The 24542-nt window shown below is 36.5% G+C and overlaps 1 protein-coding gene and 1 long non-coding RNA gene across 5 annotated transcripts in view; one reads left to right on the forward strand and one right to left on the reverse strand.

Annotated features, from left to right (window-relative positions):
• The window catches only part of TMCC3 (transmembrane and coiled-coil domain family 3), a 120739-nt gene that overhangs the window by 8982 nt on the left and 87215 nt on the right, over positions 1-24542 (reverse strand). For all 4 annotated transcript variants that reach the window (XM_088141894.1, XM_088141895.1, XM_025164382.2 and 1 more), the window contains one exon: positions 1153-2066. In XM_088141894.1, the coding sequence (XP_087998020.1) occupies positions 1153-2066 (914 nt within the window). The remainder of the gene's footprint in view (positions 1-1152; positions 2067-24542) is intronic.
• On the forward strand, positions 1924-22844 carry LOC148215932 (uncharacterized). The gene is made up of 3 exons (XR_015796428.1): positions 1924-1997; positions 3672-3713; positions 22715-22844. It is a non-coding gene; the product is annotated as an uncharacterized LOC148215932 (long non-coding RNA).

Here is a 24542-nt window from a genome sequence, read left to right on the forward strand (position 1 = left end):
AAATACAATCTTAAAACATAGAAAACTATAGAAAACCATATAAAATATATAACATAATCCACAGCCAAGATATATAAAACAGCAACACTCAAAACAACTACCATATAGGCTCTACTGCACATCCAGATCCCTAAGCCCAGGGGTAAAATGACATCTTTAAGTCTTACAAAAGGTCAGTGGAGTTGAGGCCAGTCTGATCTCCAGGGGGATGATGTTCCAAAGGGTGAGCACAATGACAGAAAAGGCTCTCTTCCTGGGCCCTGCCAGATAACATTCTCTAATGGATGGGACCTGAAGCATGCCTCTCCTGCTGGATCTAATGGGATGGGTAGATGGCATCCAGGGAAGGCAGTCCTTCAAATAACCTGGTCCCATGTCACGAAGGCCATCATAGGTCATCACTGGCACCTTGAATCGAACCTGGAAGCATAACGGCAGCCAACACAGCTCATGGAGCAGCAGCGCAATGTGTGCTGATCAAGGAGTGCACATAACTGCCTACAAGTTGCACTCAGCACCAGCTGTAGCTTCTGGATGCTCTTCAAGGGCAGCCCCAGATAGAGTGCATTGCAGTAGCCCATTTGGGAGGTGACCAAGTTATGAGTGACTGTGAAAAGAGCCTCCCAGTCCAGGAATGGGCATAACTGGCATCCAACATGAAGTTGTGCAAAGGCCCTCCTGGCCATGGTTGCTACCTGCTCCAGGAGCAAGTTCTACTTGGGGTAGTGCAACTCCATCCAGAACAAGAGATGGTAAGTTCCTGGAACCAGGGCCCTCCAAACCCAGTCTTGCTAGGGTTGAGCTGAAGCCTCTTCTCTATCCAAACTTCCACAGCCTCCAAACATGGAGGCAGGATTCCACAGCATCACTTAATCAACCTGGGGACTGAGGTGTAAAGCTGGGTATCATCAGCATACTTAATCCCTAAACTGTAATTTTTTGCAGGTGATAATATTAAGTCACATCTACAAGATGTCATACTTCTATAACGCTATTAAAAAAAAAAAAATCTGGTCCCTGCCTAATGAAAATTGTATGAGTGAAAAGGTTTCATTCCTTCTTCAACTCACTTTTTTCTTTGCTGCATTCCTTGACACACTTATATTCTCACTTGCCTGTGTAAAGTAATTTTAATGAAATATAATTGTGTACCTGAATCTTTCCTCTTGCAAGGTCTGAGAAATAAAGCCATAATCTCTTTTGAACTGTACTTTTAAATTCTCAATATCTTCTGTTAATTGGGATTGTGCTTCCTTTATTTCTCTCAGTTCTTCCAAGAATATGGAAAGCTTTCCATGGTTGTCCAAAGCATTTGCCCCACCATGGCCAAAGGACTGGTTTCCATTACTGTCTACTGATCCAGATGTTCCACTTGAGCATTCGTCATCACTGGTGTATTTTGGCTTGGCTACTATTGTGGCACTACCACCGTATGCCCTAGTAGTTTCTGGTCTGAAGTCATCTAAGCTACTCTTCAAGTGAGCAATGTTGTCAGCACTACCAAACTTATTCCGAATCAGATTTGCAAACTCTCTGGATTTGTTGAAAACAAACACTGGGGGTGTCAATGAGACTCCTGGAACCCCTGTTTTGCTGCTTTCATTGCCCTGGCCGGTAGCACGAGCTTTTCCATGTGCATCTTTTAAAGAGTTTTGGATTTCCTTTAGGCTGTCTTTGGAAGTATCTCTGGTGCTTTTGGAGGAGCCATTCTGTTCTATGTCTTTTAGTTTTTTGTGATATTGTTCCAGTTTTTTTTGCAGCTGGGCTATGGAATGGGCAGACTTCTGATTCTTCTTTTCAAAGACTTGTTTGATTCGCCCAGCTTGTTGTTTGTCTGCGCTGTTCACTAGCTTCAAGTACTCTGCCACATTCCCATCCCGAGCTGTTTGTTCTATTTTTATCTGCTCAGTAACTTTCAGAATCTTTTGTTTCAGACTATCTGCACTGAGTTTTACTTTGTGAAATTCAAATATACCATCAGGTACATCAAAATTGAGGTTAGTGTCTGAACCTCCCCGGCGAATATTAAGAGGCAAACTGAGTGTATTCATATCATGTCTTTCCACCTAAGAAAAGATTAAATACAAAAATCAGTAAGGGCTTTTTTGTGTAAAGTTTTATATATATAGTCATATGTCATTGTAATCAGAAATTATTCAGAAATTTATCATAATTTATTATCATAATTCTCATGAGTAATAATGAATTGCTGCATAAATACATTGACTGAAAGGACATAGTGTTCTGCTATTTCCTCTAGGTTAAACATAATAAATAATACATAAATAAACACAACTAACAAATAACACAAAGGTACATGATTTTACTTCAGAATTATAAATAGCTCTAAGCCTAAACTTTGCCATATTCCTAAAACTATTGACATTCATTTAGAAGTTAAAATAATATAACTTTGTCTTACAAATAAAAGTTCCACAGGTTGTTTTGTATGCTACACAATTTGTTTATATTCTTCATTTTTTCAAATTATATGTAATTATTTCACTGAGCAGCTGCTTTGAGCCTCTAAACAAAACAAAAAGTATACATTTTCTTCGATTTAGCCATTTTCCATTTTCTCAGAGAAAAAGTAGTTGAGATACATTTAGTAAAGCCAACAAGCTCACCTATATATTAGCTTATCAAATTGCATACTGAATCTGAGAAGCATGATTCCATGATACAATAAAGAAATGTGTCTGCCCAAATGCAGTGATTTCCATAAATCTATACTTTCTTTAAACTTTTTGATCATACTATATTTGTGTGAATGCATTAACATATTATGGTAAAATTATTTTACTAGGATGTACTCAAAATTTTGGACATAAAACAATTTTAGTAGATTTTGATTTAAAATTCTTACTGTGGTATATTTTGAATGTATGTGGCTGCTACTCAGCAGTTAAGTGCTAACAGCTCTTTGTCAACAGATAGCTGTGAGTCTCATAATAAAATACCATGTGGTGTAGAGACTGGGAAAGATCAGTTTGTCTGTTTGTCTGTCTATCTATTGTTCTAAAAACAGGTGGAAGAATCTAAAAACAGATTCAGTGAGCTACTGCCCTATTTCCTCATGCAAGCAAAGTTTAGTTTAACATATTGCAAAAAAGAATAAAGCCACAGAAGAAGAAAAAAATGTCAAATGAACAGGCTTCTGAAAAGGTAGACAGCCACATGATCAGATAGCCAATACAAGATAAATAATACAGAGAGGAAGAGCATAAAAGAAGACCTACTTTTGCTTCACTGGCTACAGCAAGACCTTCTTATAGATCATACCAGACTGTGGACATATTAAGGCTAATGTGCCAAAATATCAAATAATCTTTTGGAGGAATCTTTATAACAAACAAAAAGCTATTGTAAATTAAACTGACTCTGTTTTCCAAAGTGAACCAATATAGTATAAAATGGAAAAAGTAGAAGAGATGACAGCTGGAATCAAAATTAAAGATAAAACACTATCAGTTTGAGATATACAGACATACCACTTCATAAGTTTAAGGCAGTGGTTCTCAAACATTTTGGTCTCATGACCCCTTTACATTCTTTAAAATGATTGAGGACTCCAAACAGCTTTGTTTTATGTGGGTTATATCTATTGATATTTACTGTATTAGAAATTAAAACTGAGAAATTTTAAAATATTTATGTATTTGACTTTGCAGACCTCCAGTGATCTCCAGACCACTGAGAACTGCTGGTCTAAGGTAAATAACATCTAGAAGAACTCACTAAAACTTAAATTCAAGTTAATATTAAATATTTGGAAGACAAGGGTAATGTCAACTTGTACACTCAGTGACCTATTTTCAGTGAAGAACTGAAGGTGGTAGATAGTTTTATTTTGGGGGAAGAATAGCTAAAAATAGACCTTGTACTGGAGAAGAGGAGAAGCAGGGACAAAACTAGATAATAGTTTTGGATGGGTGGATAGGGAGAAAAAAATTATTAGAATTTCATTGGAAAAGCTATGAATTATTATGAATGAAGGTTAAGGATATTTCAATGACAACAAAGATCAGAATAGCAAAAGTAATGGTCTTTCCAAAGGTAAAGTATGGCTAAGAAAACTAAATCCTGAAAAAAAATAAGATAGAAGCCTTTGAATTATGGAATTGGAAATGGTTATTAAGAGTGTCATGAAGAGCTGAAGAACTAATCAATCCATGCCATTGCTCCTTTTGGCAATGATCAGTAGCTGAAGCTCATATAGTTTGGGCATATGATGTGAGGAGATGATGGACTAAAATAATAGCTGTACTTGGGAAGGTTGAAGGAAGTTGAAGAAGGGAAAGACAACAGATAAAGTGGATGGATAGGGAGAAAAAAATTATTAGAATTTCATTGGAAAAGCTACGAATTATTGCTAAGGACAAGTTGACTGCAGTCAGCAAGAGTCGAATTTGACTCAATGACCTGTAAATTAGTTCCTGATCATTGCCAAGTGGAATTTTCTCTGCTCTAGAGTGGGAACAGAAGGATTAACTGTACATGGAACACAGGCACAGACTATGTTATAGCACCAATGTTGACTTTAGTGGTGCTTTAATTTGTTTCATTTTAGAAAAAAGCAATTTCGAAAGACAGCACCTGAGAATTAAATGGGGGCTGAAGAGCTCTTTGCTTTTTCTGTCCCAGCCATTTTTTCTCCCCTATGTTCCATTTCCCCAAAGTTCCAAAATCAATATAAACTTTTCTGAGTGGCATATGAGGTAACTGTTTCATTCTCTGTTCCCAAAGCTACATTTAGGAAAAAATGGATTAGGATTCTAATGCATACATTTTCCCATAACATGGACTTAAAGATACATGATACATCTGTGCAGTATGTCTTTCTTAATGTTTTACTCAGAGACTAACATGACTCTGGGCAGCTCACATAATTAAAACAACCACAGAAAACAATACACAACGTAGAGAACAATAAAATAACCTCATTAAAACTGAATTAAAACCACAGCACAAAATCAGCAGGAAAGTGCAAGTCATGTGTCAATCAATACAACCATGTAGCAAGCTCCATACCTGCTATAGTTTTTATTTCTGATTAGTTTATTTTAAATACTTACATCCAGTGCTTACAAAAAGAATCACCCAATCACTAAAGATCGTTTAATGTACAGTAAAATTAAAGGAGTAGTTGGAAGTAGTTAGCCATTTGGGCTATACTATGGTACAAGTTATTTTTCCCCAAGAGGATTTGAAATTGCAACAATTAGATGGACCAATCCAACTGGATTATGGAAAAGTTTTAGCCAGTCAGTAAAAATAGTTATCCAGAGTCTGGATTCAACTTTACCAACTCCTGATTGCTGTTCCCACTGGAACACTGTGTTTGGAACACACTGGGAGACCTGGAAAATGTTTCTCAAACGTTTGGTTTGGACTCTTTAGGACAGACAGCTGTGTTGTTGTACAGTCCAAGGTGAGTCTTGCAGAATTCCATCAAGCATCCTCAATAACCATGTGTCAGGTCTGCGATGTTCAAATCCCAATGAAGAAAAATCTCATGCAACCCAAGTTAGGTTCAAAAAAGATTTCATTTATTGGAATGTACATGCAACTCTAAGCAAAGCATTGCTGAAACTAAAGCCCATGCTTTTCCCACTTTACTTTTCCCACTACTTCTTACCCCCCTCTTTCCAGGCGCCAATTTGGTTCTCACAGAGGTGCGACCTTGCACATTCCTAACCTCTGATAACAGTTCAACTTCCTGGCCTTTGATAACATACCAATTCCTTCTACTTTCACTTCCCCACCCCCCCCAAAGAATGGCAGAAACAAAGCAAGCAGCTACTATGCCACCTCAGCCAGCCGTGGATTATTGCATAAACCTTGGTTAAAAAAATGAGTTAACACAATGTGTGAATCCAGCCATTATATGTGTTATATCACAAATATAACACCAACAATGAGATGTACTGTCATAAAATTCAAAGAAATATGGGAAATATTGAAAATTAGATCACTAAAGATATATTTATATATCTTTATCTCACAGATCAACTCAGTGCAAAAAATAGCTTTGATTTAAATTTTATCATACACATCCTCCTCTGAGCTTTCTATCATAAAATGTCTGATAGACAAAACTGAGCAACATCTTACGTATTACTCATTTCCTAAAGAAATGGAAACATCTTGAGTCAGTGCAAACTCAGAGTAATATTATGTGCTAACTGATTTATGTTTATACAAAATCGAATCAGTAGTGGCACCAAGGGCAAATTGCATAAGCTTCAGATCTGGCTACAATATTACTTTCATAGTACAAAAATGTTTATAAATACTAGGCATAAACATATGCAGAGCTTACCCTGATTCTCTTGTGCCCTCTTGAGCAACATGAAATCTCTCTTTCCCACAAAAGTGGGAAAGGCTCCCTACAAATCAGTACAAAAGCCATCTAAGGAGACAGGCAAAGTTCATTTTTGTTGGCCAAAACAAAACATGAAATCAAATTACTTATATTTGGGGCACAAAAAGCTTACAGTATAAAATCATGACCTCATCATTTGCATGATTAGCAAGTTTTTAAAAAGAAAGTGTATAAGTAAATGAAACACATAAAATACATACAGGGATTAAGAAGTTGATAATAAGACCAAAAATAAATTCAATGGGAAAAAGTAAGAAAAAAATACTGAAATCGTTTTCTAAACATCTGGAAGAATAAAAGATTTAACTGACACCAAAGACTGCAATGTAGCTTACTCATTTGACAGGGCTACATTGATCTTAGATAATAATGATGGAGGTATGAAGAAGTATATGGGAGTATATATTTCTCCATTCTGTCTTCTCTTTTGACTGCTGTTATTGTCTAATATATTGATTATTGTGTTTTGAATGCTCTGTTTAATATCATAAGTTGCTTTGGGGATGTCTAATCAGAACTAAAAGATGATGAAATAAGCCCCCTGAAATAAAATGAAGCTGCCAATCTAAAAAGGCATTGTATTACAAACTGTTGAAAAGTATATTGCTGTAAAGAAATACTAAAGATACATTTATTCTTCTGAATCCTAAACTTACATTCACTCAAACCTGTTTGGCTGTTTAACACAATATACTAAGCCAGAATTTTTATTAGGGAGGCAAATGCTCAAGCATGTTTGGCATTATGCAGCTGATTAATACTGCTCTTTTAAAAGTGGAAAGAGGACAATCTCCAGTTTATAACATTCACAATAAAACATTCTTTCAGTGAGATTAAACTCAATTTACTTAATCCATGCCCAACCATTTCTTCTTCTCCAGTGTTTACCCAATTAAGTGATATCATATGACACAAAAATAGTCTTCTTTCTTAGACAGTAATTTGCATGCTCTTCATTTCCTTTTCTTTTTAAAAAATGGGATCAGCAAAAATAGTTTAAACTTTTTCTCCATACGGTATTTCCAAAGCTAAAACTAATTGTGCGTGTAGCTGCACAGTGAAACAAAATACAAAACAGGCAAATGAAATGCTTCAAATGCATTATTTGATCCTAAATTCCTTTAATACGTAATTACTTTAAGTCATGCACAGACAATATACCAATTAGTCATTTGTTTATTATTAGCAATCTACCTAGCCTTTCTTGTACTTCAAATAAAAAGAATACTTCATAGGCAAATTTTCAGTATACAAGAGAATGAAAGGATATGTCACCAAATGGAAGTAATTAAAATCTGCCCAATATGTGGATTAGTTAAAGAAGCATCAGCAGAAAGGGTTCTATCCTCAGTGTTCTATAAACCTTAACAATTTTGTTCTACACTCTTTGCTGTTAAGACTAATTCTTGGTCACATTTCTTTCTAAAAGGAAATCAACTTTAAAGATTTCCATACCTTTTGCTTGCTAGAAGGGGAAAAACCATAACAGATCATAGAAATAAAGATTTCCCTAGGAATAGTTTAGAGCCTCACCCATTTTTTGTTTCAGGAAAAAAAAGGCAGTCATGAAATGGGTTGACCAGATTAATCATCAACACTATCTTGCAGCATTTATAGTGCCTCAAAACAAACAGTGCTGGCCTCATTGGCAAATACATCCCCATCCCCACCTCATCTTTCTCTGATGTTGTTTCCCTTCCCTTTTGTGTCACTTGCTGATGTGAAATAGGCATGAATTAGGATGCTGAAATAAGCAGAAGTGTGGCTTGTGCATCTACTTTGATGAAGTTTCACCGTTGCATCATTTCAGTCTTTTATCAATTCAGCTTTGCACCAGTTCAGCCTTTTGCAAATCTGCTTCCAACGTTTGTTCCCATCCTTTTTGTTCTTTTTTGTTCCTTTTTTTCCCACCAGTGAGTTTCACACACCAATCGATTTAAGTCTACTTGTTTTGGCTGGTTGACAGTAACCTCTGTGAATTTACGTACCCACGCCATAATCACAACAAGGATATCACACCAACCATTATGTCCATGGCCGGCAAAACCTTTTTGGACATGAGATTTTAACACTAGTGTTGGACAAAACTGGAACAAGAATACCAAGAGGGAAGACAGCATGATTACATTTGTTTGACAGCATACTTTTAAGACCATAACAATGATTGATTTGATTTGATTTCTGGATATATTCACATTTCTTGCAACACCAAGAAGCAGATCACCTGACTCAACTGTTCCAAAAAAGAGCTTCAAAGCAAACCAATTTAACATATTGTTAAATGTCATTTACTTGTTACTGTGTCAGGATGTTAGTTTAAGTAGAAAAAATATTTTTAATCTAAAATCAGAGTAATGAAAAAGACTGCTTCAGTTCTTTGCTGGGAATTAGATAAGGCCAGAGTTGTTAATCAAAGTGCCAGTTAAAACTGCATGTGGGGAAAGATTAGAGTTATCCAAATAATGCTCGTTAAATTTTAAAATAAATATGATAGTCATGATGCATTATTTTATATTTACTGATTGTGGCAAAACAATTTCCCTACAGTAAACATTACAGTATGCAGCAAACCTGATGCTTATATTGAATACCTGGCCTGCAGAGTGTCTCATTTTTAATATGGCAGAGCTCATCAAAAACAAACACAATCTCTTTCAACAGTAATGCTTGCTGTGACACTGATGCATCTACAGAGAACTGCAAAGGAAAGCAGCGCATGCAATTTGTGTCCCAATTCAACTGTTAGTTAATTAGATAAAAAAGAAACAGCTCCAGATGTGGCCTAATAGGCTCTTCAGCACAGTCTGTTGCTAATATTTTTGTGGCTGACAAAATAAATAAGGCACCTGAGAAATACCTTTAAACATTATTTTGGCTACAGTTATGATGTTCTACTGCTTGTCAAAATGTCTAGTAGAATCACCATAGGTGCTATTATTACTCTACCCATCTGACATTTCTCAGCTCATAGATGCCTCTGAGATACTCCCTATTGCAGGATGTTTGTGCTCTCACTGCTAGACGAGCTGTTGCATGGGAGTTTGCCATTAGGATGGCTATACTCCTATTCGTAATATGTTTACAAGAGTTAGTTTTCAGTCCAGCTCCTTTTTTTTTTTTTTTACTGAAAGAGAAATCTACATCCATGGCAGGGATAAATTAAGCATAGAAGCAACTCTCTTAGTATATACTCAACATCAATATATGTTCATGTCACTGAAAACTGTTTTTTTGGATTGATAGAATTGAAATGCCAAGCTTAGCATTTCAGGAAGCAATGTATTAAAGTACACATTAAATATGCAACTCCAACCCAGTGACATTGTGATCTAACTCATCGCCTGTCACTGATTACTTAAATAAAAACCAGCTGGAAGACTAGAATTGCACCTAACATTAGTATTAGTATAGTGAGAAAAACAAATATAAAATGAGTTCTGCTTTGCTTTTATGAAACTTTCCATAAACAGTAAAAGTATCATATAATCATCACTGGGTACAACCCACAGATTGTTTTATTTATAAACTGAAATTTAGAAACAATGTATAGTTTCAAGATCAAACCACAGCTCCATCAAAAAGCAACAGGGCTAATAAATCATGACAGCACGCTCAGTTTCATAATCTGAGCATAACTAAATTTGGATCTGAGCCAATGAGTTTTCTATTTACCTGGTGCTTCACAGACTTCATTTCGGAATGTCTCCTCACACACATATATTTAATGCACATGTTGAACAGCATTGTCCAAGATAGGAGGACAATGAAGGGAGGAACCATAAATCACTTATCTCGGGCAACCAAGCTAGGATTAACTATCCCTAAATGGCAGTATCTGAGCTACAGGTTTCTCTCTGCCTCACATTCAGAGTAGGATCCTGTTTTCTTTGAAACAGATGGTTGTGGGACCTTTAAGAATAGAATGGAACAAGACACAAGAACCTGTTGGCAATGGGAGTGGGAAATCAGTGGAAAATGGGCAGAAGACATATTGTGCAGTCAATTTTTCGTCTTTATTGTTTTTATCAAGTGTATTATCCTGTAGTTTCCTATACAAGCCAACTATATCAGTTATTTAGTAACTTCTAGTAGACCACGTGAATGAAGATCCAGTGAACTGCAAAAACTCATTGATTTTTTATTCACTGAAATCTACTATTCAGCTGCCAGCAGATGGTGCTGCTGTTTTAATCATCTCGATACTGAAAAGAACATCAAACCAGCGTGAAATTAAAAAAAATAGGTATCCATAGGATTCAAATATGGCCTATGAGTAAATTGATGTGGTTTGGGATGGTTATGTACCTCACGTACATTTCCACTTCCAATAATACAGTAACCTGTGCTTTCTCTCTCTCTCTCTCTTAGTCTTTTTGCGTTTTAAAAACCTTTGCTCATCATCCAGATTTGATAATGCTCTTCACAAATGTAAAGACACAATTCAACCCGAATACCAAGCAGAAGAGAGAGTTCCTCTGTGGCAGTTTGGTGTGCATGTACATGACTTGCTATGTTAAGAAATTAAACCTGTTGATAAAGATGCATACTTCATGAAACACAAACAAGACTTGCAATGTTTTGTCCATGTTCTATGAAGACAGATATTTTTCAAAAGACTTTTGAATCACTATTAGCTACAGTAATACAGTGTTTCTTATTTATACAAGTTTGGGTTGCAGTTTAATGATGGTGTATTGTTTCATATATGAAATAAGTGTAATGTATATCAGGCTGCGCAACATTTGAAAGATGTGTTTCACAAAACCAGCATGCACAAACCACAGAGCCAGGTCCAACACTTTGAGGAAGGGTGCTGCTTTGCTTGCATCAATATGCTTTGTGAGCAACTTCTTTTGAATACTTGGTATACAGGTAGTCCTTGCTTAACAACCACAACAGAAAGCAGAAAATTGGTCGTTAAGTGGGGTGGCTGTTAACCGAGTCACCACGTGACCAGACCCGATTTTATGACCATTTTTATGACAGACATAAAGTGAATCACCATAGCCAAATCCAGCTTCCCCAATGGACAGTTTTTGCTGGAATTCAGTTAACAACCACGTGATTTGCTTAACAACCATGGTGACCATGGGGAGGGGGGGTGACAGTTTGTGATGGTCGTAAGTGTGAGTACACATCATAAAGCACTTTTTCTGAGGCTGTCGTAACTTTGAACCATTGTTAAATGAATGGTTGTTAAGGAGGGACTACCTGTAGTACTAAATATTCATAGGTCTGGTTTCCCTCTGTTTCTCTCCCTCCCTAGAATGTCTCTGTTAGAAGGAAAACTAGTGAGATAGAAAATTTATAAAAATGTCAGAACAATACATCGCCATATGGAGACAAAAGTTGAAATTTAAAGCACAAAAGTAAAATTAAATTCAAATTGAGATCAGGTAATTGTTTAAAATTTTTGCAAAGTTATAATTTATTTATGTATACACACATAGTTCCACTATCTAACCTGCATATTGTTAAGAACAATTATATCTATAAATCTCATACCCAGCTCTTAACAGGATGATGTAATGTTATGTTCCTCCTTCATATTTTGTCTAATTTTTTTTATAAAGGAATATGAATAATAAAGTGAGTCTATTCCAGTTTCAACATTGTAAAATAACAGGCTATGCAATATGTTTCTTACTGAAGAGAACTAGTGAGACAGTATATTCAAGCTAGCCTTAATATTTATTTTTAAATTAAGTTTTATTTATTTATACACACACACACACACACACACACACAGAGCTATTAAAGGCAGGCCAAATTAGATTCTGCAATCATGGATTACAGGAGGCAGACAGAATCTTAATTTTACACCATATCCTCAATTTCTGTTTAATTATACAGGCAGTACCCAGTTTAAGAACGAGTTCCATTTCCAAGGTCTGTCCTTAAGTCGAATTTGTATGTAAGCCAGAACAGTATTATTGTATAATACTGCATAAAAGTAGTATTGTGCAATTAACTCAATCACTGTGTATTTAACTTGAATTTTGCTACAATAGGCTCTGTTCTTAACTATGGGTTGTCCTTAAACTGAGTGTTCTTAACCTGGGGACTACCTGTACATTAAATCAATTACTACAAATAAGAAGAAAAAATATCACAAAAACAATTCAATTCTCTTTTTTCAAAAGTAATACCTAAATATCTGTTTATACATAATACATTAAAACCTTGAAAGAGGCCTATTCCCTTAACTGTATTTAAAAGAAGGAGAAGAAGAGAGGGAAGAAGAAAACAGAGAGGATCCCTAATTTTTAAATGTAGCTCCCCTATTTTAACACAGGAAAACATTTTGCATTCCAGTTGTCTGAGCTTGGGAGAAATGGGTAATTCAGTAGGGAATTCCACCAAAGAAATCCCGAACTCCATCAAGGCTTTAGGCAATGCCATTATGGATAAAGCAAGGTACAGTAATCAGAATAAACCACAATTGTTGAGAACACAAAATAATCCTAGTCAAAACCAAACTACATTATGGTATAATGCAATGTTGCAGTAGAATAGTTTGGAGAAAAAGATTTACCTACCAATTCAGTGGGCAGAACTGGAATTTAACAATTCCTTCCTGTACTAGTTTCAAAAAAACTTTTCCAGGCAGGGAATGATGCCAAACTACTAATATTTAGCAATAGCTGGTTCATAATACTTTTTACACACAAAGAATTTCCCACTTCAATCTTGAAAGTATTAACATATTTCACTAACCCAACAAACCACTGTGTATATCATTAACTAAAACTATATCATGCCATTTGTACAGAGTAGTGCTCAGATAGAAGTTTATAAACTTGAGATTTACTACCAATATTATCATGTGCACACAAATCTAGAATTAACTTCATTTTTAAAGAGGTATTCCTAGTCCAGATCTTAGAAAACTCAATTTTTCTGATTCTCAAAGTTCTTTTTGCTATGACACAGAACACCTAATCAATGTCACAGGTAGCCAACAAATGTTAGTCTTTCCCATTGACTTAGATTTCTATATGCAGTTTCATCATTTATTCACTAGGGTACGAAGAGATCACTTGCAAAACATCCCACGTAGACCTTCTCTTCCCTCAAAAATAATATGGCTATTGACATTTCATTGAATGAGAAGATAATGATTGTAGAAATATTAAATTATGAAAATGTGTGAAATCTATCTCCCTGTCTCCCATAGTATCTGCCCAACTGGTTCAATCTGGCAGGGTTGGTGCAGTCTGGGTTGCATCAATTAAGCAATGCCACCTATCAGGGCCCTGGAAGCATGCCTTCTCTGTAGCAGTGCCTGCCCTCTGTAATAAAGTTTCCCCCGAGATTTGAACAGCTCCCACCCTGCTGACGTTTCGAAGGGCCTTAAAGACCTGGTTCTTCACCCAGGCCTTTGGAAAAGATGACTAACGCCCCTTTCTTCCTTTCTACTCCCTCTATTTTCTTTGCCATCATTGTTCTTCTATCTTGTGCTGTTCATGCGTATGTTTTCCTGTTGTTCTTTGTTTTTAAATGTTTTAACGATTGTGAACTGCTGAGAGTTGTTGGGGGTTGAATGGCATATACATTTAACAGATTATTATTATATTATTAAATCAGATATTTGTGCATGAAAAAAGGCCAAGTAGAGCCTTATACAATAATGGCTAGAAATAATATCTAAAATCAATTAAGCATTACTTTAATTAGGTCAATTGAATGTTTACAAAATAATGCATTCAGCTAAGCAAAGGACAACAAAAAATGTGTCTGGTGTTTAAGTGATGTCTGTATCTAAGTACTAGATAAAGTGTAGAAATTTGCGATAATGCGGATTGGGTCTGACCAAGAACAGAAGTAGTATTCAGTTGTACCGAGAACTTTTCTTGCTGGGAAGAAGAAGGCACCAATAATTGTTAGCTCTCTATCAGCTATTGTTATATACAATATGATGGTTTCCTCTATCCCGCTGTCAGTATTCAAGGCTAGAACAGATCAAAATTTATTTCAGCTTTGACTATGTCATCACTTACCTATTTATGAGAGTTTAGACACTATGCATTGAACCACTGATTCCATCAATTCGATAAAAGGTAATTCCCTTTTTATTTATATTATTTTACTAGATTTAGATCCTGTCTTTTCTCTACAATTCAAGGTGATATACACAGTATTCCTTTCCCCAGTTTCCACCACCACAATTTTGTGAGGTAGCCTGGGCTGAGAGAAAGGTATTGGCCAAAGTCATTACACTATTGAAATTTTGTGGGGTGTTTACCTTAGCCAGGCTCAATCTCAGCAGTCCACTTTGGATGCTACAGGTAGTCCTCAGGTTACAGTGGCAATTGGGACCAGAATTTCCGTTGCTAAGCAATGCGGTCGTAAAGTTTGACATCACATGACCGCAACGTTTAGCAGCCCAGCAGTCCCCATTGCAGTTGTTAAGGACCGTGCGGGTTGTTAAGCAAGTGAGGACCTCAACAGTTGACCACATGACTGTTTAATTAAATTCATTTTAATTAAATCTTTAAGCACATATGAAGTGGAGTGCTTTAAGACATAACCTAATGGCAACAACACTGCTTCACGGGTGGCATGTTAACAGTGGTTTGCCATAGCCAAAAAAACTAGTAATACAGACAATTTAGGTCAATTTCACCAGGCATTTCTAGGCTTATTGCATATAAGAAGTACTGTACTTAACTACATTGTCTGTTGGAGCTGTGTAGTATTTAGGATTCCAGAACAAGTAGCTGCCTTTATATGCTCTGTGTGGGGTTACCTATAGCATCTGTCTGCAACTTCTTCATCTAAACATGTCTTTACCCAGGATCCCACGGCAGTTTTGGGAGGCAGCTCCCTAATCTTGGGAAAAGGAGTGGTTGTTATAACAGTGGCAGAGGTATCATGTTCAAGCCTCTGCAAACTCTTTTTGTCTTCAAATTTGAAATGCTGCACAGTCCTACCACCATTTATGAGGTATATGTTAATATATAGATAACTTCTTTTTATCTCTGTGGAAATCCAAAAAAGCCTGGTGAAACTGAAAGCCTTTTCTGCAGGTTTCTCTACCACAATTCCCTTCAGAGTTTTGGGATTGCATCTCCCATAATCCTCCATCTTTGACCATATGCTGAGATTTCTTGGAGGGACAACTCACTCCCAACCTATCTGGAAGGCACCAGACTGAGAAAGGCTGCTTAACGTGGAGAGAGCTATTTCAATTTCATGACTGTTTTTCTTTAAATAGCTATTCCTTTGGGTACTAGATAATGTACAGTCATGTAATAATAGGCTAGCAGGGCACTACTGTGACATTTATACATTCTGAACATGTTTTTATTGACTAGAAAACGTTAATATGCAGATTCTATTAGTGTTATGCAACCTACCATTCTAAGGTATGATTAAATGAAATACAGTTTTATTGTTTGGGGAGAAACCTTAACTTACCTCCTTTTGTTTATCTACTACTGCCTCTTTTTAAGAATATCACACCCCATACATTATAAATTAAGGAAATTAATAATTTGTGTGCAGAATAAAATAAATTACACTAAATGAATTTAATAGAAACTTTTTTGACTTCACTGTAAAAATGTCATGAAATAAGATTTTGAAACATTTTAATCAGAAATTAGAGAAAAAAGTATTAGAAAGGGACACTGTGCATATTTTCTGTACATAACAATAAATATATATGTAAGACTTCAATTTATATAATATTTTGGGAGAATTTAATAGTTTCAGAGTAATGATTTATGACCCAGCCCTATCTCTCTCACACACACAGAGAAAGAGAGAGAGAGAGATTAAATCTGTTTTGGTTTAAATTGGTCTGTGACTGTGATGCATTTCTCTCTCTAATATACAACTTCCTACTGAAGAACAATATGTACTTCCTCATTCTTGTGCAACAATGATGTTTTCAGGTCCAACACCCAGCTATGGAATAAAAGTACTTAAAGGACTTTTCAGTACAAATTTTATAGACAAAATTCTAAAGACTTCTCAGAAAGCTTTCTAATACTCTGACGACTTGTTCTTTAGTTAATATGTTGAAAGTAATTTCTTAGGTTGTGTTGCAAGGAATGGATGACTCTGGTATACTACCAGAGTCAAATATATCAGTTATCAGGCCCTCTCCACCATCCTTGAGTCAGAACCAAACAATGCCAGCAAAAAAATTGCTACGCCCATGCCCATGCCAATCCTTATCCTACTTCTGCTTTGTATTTTGAATCAGTACCAAATGATGTTGCCATAATTTGTGAATGTTCCATTTGTTGTGGACAAAGTGTTTAGCTTTCTCTTCTGATTTGCTGCCATCCTTTTTCAGCATGTCACCAGCTAGCAATAAAACCACCATCAGTCAGGGCACTGCAGCAGGAATGGGGTGGATTTGACTTTAGGATTCTGCTTAAGCTTTTGTAGGCTGGCATGCGTGCCTCTCCTCTCACAACCTATTGGAGCATCTCTCAAGTTAAAATAATATGAAATAAATATATTGGAACATACCAGGACAGAAATTGGCACTAGGAGGCAGACCCGACATGACTGCGCAACTAAACAGATTCTGGGGGGAGAGGGGAGAGACAACTGAAACTAACTAGCTGCAGGCAACCACTTTCTTTCTTCAAGGAGATGAGGATGGGTAGCGATTGAAAGTGGTGAACAAAAGCCTAGTTTGACATTCTGCATTATTTTTTGGTGGCTATCCTATTCATGGACTAGGGATAAGATAAAAACAACATCATGGGGACACGGCAGAAAATTATTGTCGGAGCATAACTGTGCCATGATTAAATCAAGTGGAGACAGGGCCATGGCTGCAACGCAAGAGATAGACAAGTAGTTTGCTGATGTATACCTCAATTGTGATGAAGGTGTATGGTTTTATAAAAAGAACACTACTGTACTTTCAAAAGCCATGTGGACAAAGATTGGCCATGTATCCTTATTAATCATGCAAAAAAAAAATGATCCACTAATTTCTGAAATGCATCTGCCTTAACCCAAATTCCAAAGGTATGGTTGACAGCCACAAAGTCTCAATTTTTCCACTAAATAAGACACCCACTGGACAAATCACATCCATATTTTGCTTCACCTTCTGTCAGACTTGATACTGTGGATAATTTGTTCTTCTCTCTCCAAATTAGCCTTTTCTAAACCAACACTTTTAAATTGTTTTGGAGCTCCAGCACAATCAATGGCCATATTGGTTAAGAACTATGGGACTGAAATTCAACATGTCTGATGGCATCAGATGGGGTAATGCTTCACACACATACTGCTCCATAGACAGACACAGATGAAAACAATAATAGCAGTAGGATAAGGATTTTTCATCCCTTTCCATGCTAAGGCAACAATTCTTTTGACTGTTTTAAAATATCCAATATTCTACTTGGAATGATCTGTCCAACTCTTTGTTAGAAATTAATGTCTTCAAGCCATACTCCTTGGTTTAATAGGCAACTGTACCAATCCATGTTACTTCTAATTTGCATAACAAACTGAAGTTTTCAAAAACATTAACAATAGAAAAATAATAAGAACAATGTAATACATTAATAAATAGTACAGGGAAAGTACTGGTGTATATTGTAAGAGCAGATTTATTCTAACAGGGATAGGCACAGAGATAAAGCTGCTCAGTCTTTTTGAGAGGAGATTTGGCTCATTTTTCTTCCCTTCCATCAATCCAATTATCTTCATTAATGAAAATGGAGATCTGCAAGCATTGTTACTCTTCCAGATTATTAAATGCATCATAGAAGCTAAAATTAGCCTCACCATCACAACCTGCTGTTACAAAAGATATTCTCATTCCAATAAAGAAAAATGCTGTCTGAGGAATGCACTGCAGCTGAACTGTTAACAAGTTATCCCATAATTACTAAAGAGCCTGCAGATTTCCAAAATTCAGTGAAACATCCTTCTAGTTTTTTCTTAGCCCTTCTGGAAAAACATGATAGTTAAAATATTTCCAAGATTAGACATTACTCAGTAGAATTTGAAGGTGTTTTTTATTTAATAAAAAGAATAATAGAATTTAGGCATACTTTGCGAAAAACCAAGATCATAGTAATTAAATATGACATGGGATCAAACTGATTTATTATAGCTTGCAATACTCACATTATAATGATATTTCTGTAGTGACAAACAGCATCATCATATTTATTTAAAATTAAGGATTCAGAACTTGGGTTCGGTTCTACAAAGTGTATTTAAAATTCCAGTTTGAGTGGTATGGAAAACATTAATGAATGATAAAGTTGTTTCTATCTGAAAACAACTGCCACAACTGCATCTTATTGTCTCTTTCACGATTTAGGATATATAAATATCATTTCTTTAGATAGAAAGGAAAATAGCCACATCCTACAAGCAAAATAACTTCCATACTCTTACAGCCTCCCAATGCTGGAGGTTTATAAGGTTTGCCAGTAGAGATACATAGTGACTGCCTCACAACATGATTGCCAAAACAAAATCTTCAGGATGCAATTTTTCCACTATGGTGGTGGTGGGGGTGGAGGAGGAGGAGGAGGAGGAGGGAGGGAGGGGAGAAATAATCTAATTCAGAAACTGACAGAACAGCCATGCCATTAAAAGCTTGCACAGAAGCATCTAGAGGGAGGGAGGAAGGAAGGAAAGTTTATTCTCCAATTTACTCTCTGCAGAACTTAGAGGTTTGTAGAAGGAAGGAAGGACAGAAGGAAAGTTTATTCTCCAGTTAACTCTCTGGAGAACGTAAAGAGGTTTGTACTACGAAGGAAGGAAGGAAGGAAGGAAGGAAGGAAGGAAGGAAGGAAGGAAGGAAGGAAGGAAGGAAGGAAGGAAGGAAGGAAGGAAGGAAGGAAGGAAGGCAGGCAGGCAGGCAGGCAGGCAGGCAGGCAGGCAGGCAGGCAGGCAGGCAGGCAGGCTCGCTCCTTGTTATCTATAATAAACTAGGTTCTTGACATGGCCTTATAGCTAATCAATAAAGCTCTAATAAATAAGAGAGTTTATCAATACCATTGTTAAATGTATAAGCCAGCTGCTATAAATGAGTACCACTTATAAAAGCTAAACTAAACTGTTATTTAAACAGTTTACCTAACATCACTTTTCCATTCAGCAGTCTAATTTAATATCATTAAATACTAATCATTTAATAGAACAGGCATAAATATCTTCTCAACTGAAATACCACCAAAATTATAATTATCTCATCTCTAAACAAGCAGCCTTCTTTCCCACATCTGTCACTTATCCCTTCAGCCAAATTTTCAAGAGAAGTACCTAATTAACTGAAGAAATTGTAAACAAAGGCTTTGAACTCACCACAATTTATTTCACCAAAATTAAACTTTTAATAAGCTACTATAAAACCTTGTAACCTGCTGGGTCATCCTTTGAGAGAAGGTAGTGCAGTCTGATGTGACCAGAATCAACATTAAATTTTAGGCTGACCATTTGGGGTTTTTTTACCCCAATGCTAGACAGGCCCATGATCATCTAAGAAGACTATATATCATAAATAGAAAAATAATTGTAGTGGCAATTATTGTTGTAGTGGCAAACTTCAATAATAAGTCAAGATTTGCTTACCTAAACAGATAAACAAAATGACCATGGGCAGGCAAAAAAGCAGTGGGAATGGTAGCAATGTCCAACTTCCTGCTGGCTTCCCCATTGACTTTGCTTATGGGAAGCTGGCAGGGAGTGTTGGAAATCACGATCGTGTGGCTGCAGGAACACTGCAGTGGCCACAACTCTGCAAAATGAACTGGTCTGAACATCGTGGAAATTTCAATTCCATAGGAGTAATGGGTCCCAGATTTTTTATGCGTTAAGTTAGTGGATTTTAGGTACCTTGATTCAAAAATTGTTGCAGTATTATGCACTGTTTGGGCTAACTTGAGGGTACAAACAGATAAACACAATGAGAATTTTAGTAGTATATAGACTGAAATGTAAGGTAAGACATTTTTATACTATTGTAATGACAAATTGAGCTGTCAGTATTGCCTCCCACCAGAATTTTTCATAATTCAGCTTTTTCCTTATGGTTTTTAACATTTATGGGGCTTCCATGAAACTCTTATGGGACCGTAATAGGGATATGTTCTTCTATTTCTTGTATTTATTCCAAAAAAGAATAGGAAATATGAGTTTTCAGGAGCTCAAAACTGCTGGTCTACAAAAACCACAAGGAAAAAAAAGGCAATAGTTTTGTTTCTGCTAACCCTAAAAACTGGCAGCAGGAAAACGAAAATGAGAAATGGCAGCAAACTACATCTGTGAAGGGAGCAGACAGCACTGGGAACTACAACTTGTACCCGTCAAATCCTTCAAGTTTCCATCCAGAGAGTCTTAGGAGCCTTCAGGCTTGGCACTTATAATACATATGAACTTATTTCTAAAGAAATGTCATTGGTCTTCTATATAAAGTAAGCATAACATAAATTGCAGTTTTTCGCACTGAGTAATTTACTAAGGCAAGGAGATAACTCTCTGCTCAGGTAGTCTCACACTATATACAATCCATGCTTACCATACCTATAGTCCAAACCTACTCATAGTTACAATCTGTTGTGATCTGTTTGTTTCATTTTTTAAATCACACTCCTCTGACACTAGGTTGGATCCGGGCTAATTTTTCAATTAAAGGGTACAGAATGCTCCTTTCATAGACAGATGCAGATCTACGTGGTTATATTTTTTGCATCTTCAATTGTCAAAGTATGGTTCCCTTGATGTTCTATTTTAATTTGAATTGCTTATATACTGTATTCTATTGTTTGGGAAAGCAATGAAAAATTAGGAATATAAACGTTAGCTATAATAGTTTGTTCCAATGCCAAATCTGGTCTTCCAAAGCTGCCATTAAATCAGTCTCTATATGTTTTTATTAGAAAAAGGACATACTAAAATTATATCATCTGAGCACTGACCTTCTGAATAATCACATGACATATTTTTGAAAAGAAAAAAGTTAATGGTCATGCAAATTCTGATTTGGAGAATGAGACAACTGTGGAAGTTAACATGGTAAATATATAAATGTATGCAGGTTCAAACATGGAATATTAGATTTAACAGTTTAATATATGTATTATTTGCTACACTATACTGTAGCAAAGTATAGAAACTTTTTATTTCAACAGAAAGTGAAAGTATTACCCAATGTAACTAACTTTCAAGTATCATATATGGAGTTCAGAGGACACCAGACAGTTTCACAGACTTCGTTTGAATGTTGTACTAAGCCATGGTTTGTCTAACTAGTTTATCAAAGAAGCTTCAACTAACTGGCTTTGCACAATGTACAAATCATAACCACCATTTAAAACAACAGTAGTTTCAAACAACATGACAGGACAATTTCAAACTAACAAATTATAATAGTCATAGTATTTTGAGTAATTTTATCATTCTCTTACATACTTACTAAGCACTGAGTCACATCACAAACATGTAAAATTATAGTATAGCTTCTTAAATACTGTCAGGCTTATGACATGAATGTAGGATGGCTGACCAGTTCAAAATTAACCTTAGACTTGAAAAGATAATCCCAAGTATGTGCCACAGAACTGATCTAATATTCAACTTAATCAAATATTGGAGATTCAAAAGTCATACAGTACCTTTTACTAGCTTAAAATGGCCTCAAAAATATAACTGGCCTATGCAAACAAAACTGTATATTTATCTGTCAAAGCCAGTCTACTAGTCATCACTGTCATGAATAAAAAATGTCACTAAATAAAAGAATAGGAAATGATATGACAATTTTAAAGATATTATTTGGACTTTTCAAAGTCAGAAGATACTGTACCTATTTACATTGTGAAAGACCTAAACTATCCCACTGTGTTTAGTCACACGGGAATAGATATTTCCTATTTGTTACAATATAAGTGTTAGTATTTCTTATACTCATACTTTATGTATTTATTTGATTTATATGACCACCCATCTCACCATAGTGACACTGGGTGGCTAGCAATGTAATAATTTGTTGCTCCAAAACAACTCAAACAATAATAAACCACAATATTCTCAACAATAATTACATAATATATATCTCTCTCTAAATGGCCGCCACATGCTACATCCAGGCAACAATAAAAATCACAACTTCCCATGGGCTCAGACTACCCTCCTGACCCCCATATCTGGGAACACAACCAGGCCTTTAAGGCTTTCTGAATAGCTGACAGAGTCAGGGCCAGTCTAACCTCAGAGGTACAGGTGTTTTTAATGATAATGCTTTGATGTGGAAAATCCATCTTAGCTTACAAACCTCAAGAGGAAACACGTGTTTTGTCCATGCATGTAACTGTTTCTCTACTCTCTTCATAGTCTGCTTGATGGAAGTGGGAATTGTTCCAGATCACTTCTATTCCACTGTGCCATCTATGCCATCATCCTCTACAATAACTGGGCAGATTCACTTATGGCTCAGCTGTGGGGCAAGAGGAACCACCCACAAACCATCTTTCATCTGGAAGTATTGAAGATCTGCAAAGTCTGGGGCAGGCGCTTTCCCAATTGTGTTGACTACTGGAGTTCAGCCACTGTGGCATATATTCTAAAGGGAAGATGGCTTTGCAGTTTTGTAAACAAACTGTAAAACGGGCAGGGCTGAAAATGCCAGGTTTCTGTCAGTGTTTCTCTTTGCTTCAGCATGGAACAAGCTGCATATAAAGTACCAAGCTGCTTTGATATCCTTTCTTTCCCTCTTGTGTATGTCTGAGATTTTGTATTTATTTTTATTTATTCCTTATATTTTATTTATTCCTTATATAGCTGCCCATCTCACAAACATGAATCTGGGTGACGTATAGTAAAAAAACAATCATAAAAACAGATATTAAAACATTCCATAATTTAAATAAAACAGAAATATTGTTAAGAAAGACTTAAAGAGAGCATCTTCAACATTACAAACTATGTAGCCACTGCAACAATTCTCCAGCTCCCTGAGATCCCCAAGCCTATTGACACAGCCACGTTTTGAGGGCTTCCAGAAGGCTGCCAAGGATGGAGCTAGTCTCACCTCAGGGGGAATGATGTTCCACAGGGTGGGCACCAAGGCAGAAAAGGCCTGTCTCCTGGGTCCCTTCAGATACAACTCCTTAACAGATGGGACCAGCAACATACCTCTTCTGCTGGACCTGATGGGATGGGTAGACATGATCAGGAAGAGACAGCCCCTTAAATAATCCATGGCTGCAGGACTTGCCAAAGCTTGGGACAGGGCCATGAATTTCAATTTTTGATCTTAGTGTTTCTGAAGTGGCAGAAGTGAAGACAACCATCTATTGTTTTCAAGCTGCTTTTGAGAGATCAGGAATAGAAGTTAGTGGTGAGAAACATCCACAGGAGCTTGCAGCTTTTGTCAGAATGCAGCATCATGATGTCATGCTGCAAGCTCCACCCCTTATGCCCATGTATGTGATGTCATGTTGCACATACCAAAGGGGTGGGGCTTGTGTTGTACTACTGTGATGCTTTTATTATTATCCCCCCACCTAATCCCAGATGCTCCTGGCCCAGAAGTATAGAGGCACGCATTCATATGTGCCAAGACATTAAGGCTATCAAGTTCAGAAACAGCCAGGATCTTAACTTCACATTGTGTTTAAGAGCTTGATTTCTTTTCTGCCAACCATAAAACCTAGGTTCAGATAAGGGCTCTTTCAAACAATCCTCCATTCACCATATAATTTTGCAAACAGGGGATTGCAACTGTCATATCCCTGGAACCACAGTGTTTCACTTGTGGACACAGAAATGCCATTTTAAGCCAAAGAATAATGTTTTAGAAATGGAATATATTACTGCCTTGTGCTTTAAAGGGTGAGCTGAAATCTGAGTGGAAGTGATTCTTAGTCCACCCCACCTCTGGCCACCTGAAATCCCACTGAAGCATGGTATGGTTGGGTAAACAAGCCCAAAAGGAGAAATGAAAGCATATCAGCATTAGGAGTTTTGAAGGCAACAGAGTTTCGAAGTTTACCTCATGGTAAACCCAGGAATCTAATCTTATTCTTACTTTGTGAAGAGAAGCAAAGTATACGTGTTGAGGTAAGACATGAGAGGGCAGAGCAACAAGCAATCGATTACTGGCCAGCAAAAAAAAGCAATGATTGGCTGACAGTTCTCCATGCTCTGCTATAAGCCAGCA

This window comes from Python bivittatus, unplaced genomic scaffold, assembly GCF_059951505.1.
Source record: "Python bivittatus isolate LINGU-HERP-01145 unplaced genomic scaffold, Pbiv_v1 ctg000330_np1212, whole genome shotgun sequence".
Taxonomy (NCBI): Eukaryota; Metazoa; Chordata; class Lepidosauria; order Squamata; family Pythonidae; genus Python; species Python bivittatus.